Genomic DNA, 1,963 nt, shown 5'->3' with positions numbered 1-1,963 from the left:
GAGCCACACCTCAGGAGACCAAGCAGCACCAGGGAGGGTGGAGAGCCAGCCTCACCCCCAGCAGCCCTCCAAGCCCCGAGCCCACCCGCAGCCCAGGACAGCACCCGGCGGCCTGCCCTTCTTCAGAACCCCCTCCCCAAATGGCAGTCGGGGAACGGGATGGGAATAAAGACCCTGACACCCCCACCCCCAGATGTACTGTTGGTGCATGTTGTTCTATAGAGCAATTAAAAAGGGAAAGAAGAAGAGGCAGAGGCCTGTGTGGTGCCAGTTTCCCCTCCATCACTACTCTAACCCAAAACCCTAAGTGTCTATATGCAAACCTTGGGGGTGGGCACAGGCACAGGAGGCGAGTGGTGCCATCCAACCACCTATCCATGAGTGCCCACCCCAAGTTCCTACATGTGAATGTCATGAAAATGTTATGAGTGAATATCTAAGATGTACAATAAAATTTTGGGCCCAGGTGGTTATGGCAAATAGAAATGTAATATTGTTGCTCTTATAACACAACTGTGCCCCCAAAAAATCCTACATGGATGGAGTTGAAAATGAAGAGGATTGAGCGGTGAGGGATGGGGAGAATTATCTGAAGGAGTAAAATGCTCCCACATGGAGTCAGCTCCCCCGCTGGCCCCAGTAAGTCCCCCCGTTCCCCGTAACCCACCCAGGAAGAGCAGCCCAAATACCTGTCCCTCCAAACAAACCGCCAAGTCCGCGGAACCCCAGACCAGGGACGGACAGAGCCCCAAAGACCACCAGAAGCCGGGACCAGCAGTCCACTCCCCCAGAGCCACCAAGACCCCCAAAATCAGACCCCCAGCCCCACAGCTGGCCCGCCGCCCGGAGAGGCCACCGCTCCCCAGCAAGGACGACCTGGCCGAGAGCGCCCACTCAACAGTCGACAGAGCAAAGGGCACCCAGGGCGGGCCCCCGCTACAGCAAGGGGGCCAACCAGCCGGCCCAGCACAGCCCCCAGCCACCACCAGAGGCCACCAAACCCATCCCCATCCCAGAAGACACACTACACCCACCCCAACATTCGGGCCACTATCAAAACATACAACACAAAGACACCATAGGCTGGGTTGTCTCCACCCCCCCTCACTGGCCCCATGTCACGCCCCCAGCCAACCCTACCCCCCAACCCATGAGAACCGCAGACCACCAGTGTACCGGAGGCTCCCAGCCCAGAGCCGGGCACCAGGGCACACACCGGCCCAGGGCCCGGCAACCCGCCCACCAGAGCCACAGCCCAGGGGCGGCACGCCCCCAGAACCCCAAGCCCCCCGCGCCCACCCCGGACCCGCCTCAGCACGGCCAAGCAACCGGAATCATTTTTAGCTGTGGTCTCATAAAATGTCAGCTCAAAATTTCTTAAAACAGCTGAATTCAAGCCATTTTAGCCATGATGACCATCTTGAATTTTCAAATCCGGAGTGCTTTTCTTTATTTGTATGTGCCCTCCCCCCAATTAAAAAAACCCACTCCTTGCAAAAAAAGTCCACCTCTGCTCCTAGTTAAAGAAACAAAATGGTAGCTAAGAACAGCAGAATAGTAGCTAAACAGCACAAGGATGGATGGATGGATGGATGGATGGATGGATAGACAAAGCTGAAGAAATTTAAAAATATATAAATAGGAGGCCCTGTGATGGACTTGTGAACTGTCCAGGGTGTACCCCACCCCTCACACAGTGACTGCTGGATATGGGCACCAGTGTCCGCTGCAACCCTGAAAGGAAGAAGCCGGTAAAGGTTATGAATGGATAGAAATAGGAGTTTTATTTTAAATCAATTTGAATATTTTTCAAAGTATAGCGTTACAACAAACATACATTGTGGCACAGTATTCATGATCTCATAGCTGAACATTTCATTATATAAATTGTTTAAAAAAGGCACAAAGTGTGGTAAAATAATGTGGTAGTAGCTGAGAATCATCCTCAACACATTAACTGGTG

At 53.1% G+C, this 1,963-nt stretch overlaps 1 protein-coding gene across 1 annotated transcript; it reads left to right on the top strand.

Moving 5' to 3' along the window:
* The first annotated feature begins 612 nt into the window (after nucleotides 1–612).
* LOC106516462 (basic salivary proline-rich protein 1-like) lies at nucleotides 613–1,344 on the top strand. The gene has a single exon (XM_014006838.1). The coding sequence runs from the start codon at nucleotides 613–615 to the stop codon at nucleotides 1,342–1,344; it is 732 nt and encodes a 243-aa protein (XP_013862292.1).
* Nucleotides 1,345–1,963: the final 619 nt, after the last annotated feature.

This window comes from Austrofundulus limnaeus, unplaced genomic scaffold (genome assembly GCF_001266775.1).
Source record: "Austrofundulus limnaeus strain Quisiro unplaced genomic scaffold, Austrofundulus_limnaeus-1.0 Scaffold38, whole genome shotgun sequence".
NCBI lineage: Eukaryota > Metazoa > Chordata > Actinopteri > Cyprinodontiformes > Rivulidae > Austrofundulus > Austrofundulus limnaeus.
Note: the sequence above shows the minus strand (reverse complement) of the source record. Positions and strands in the feature narration are given on the sequence as shown.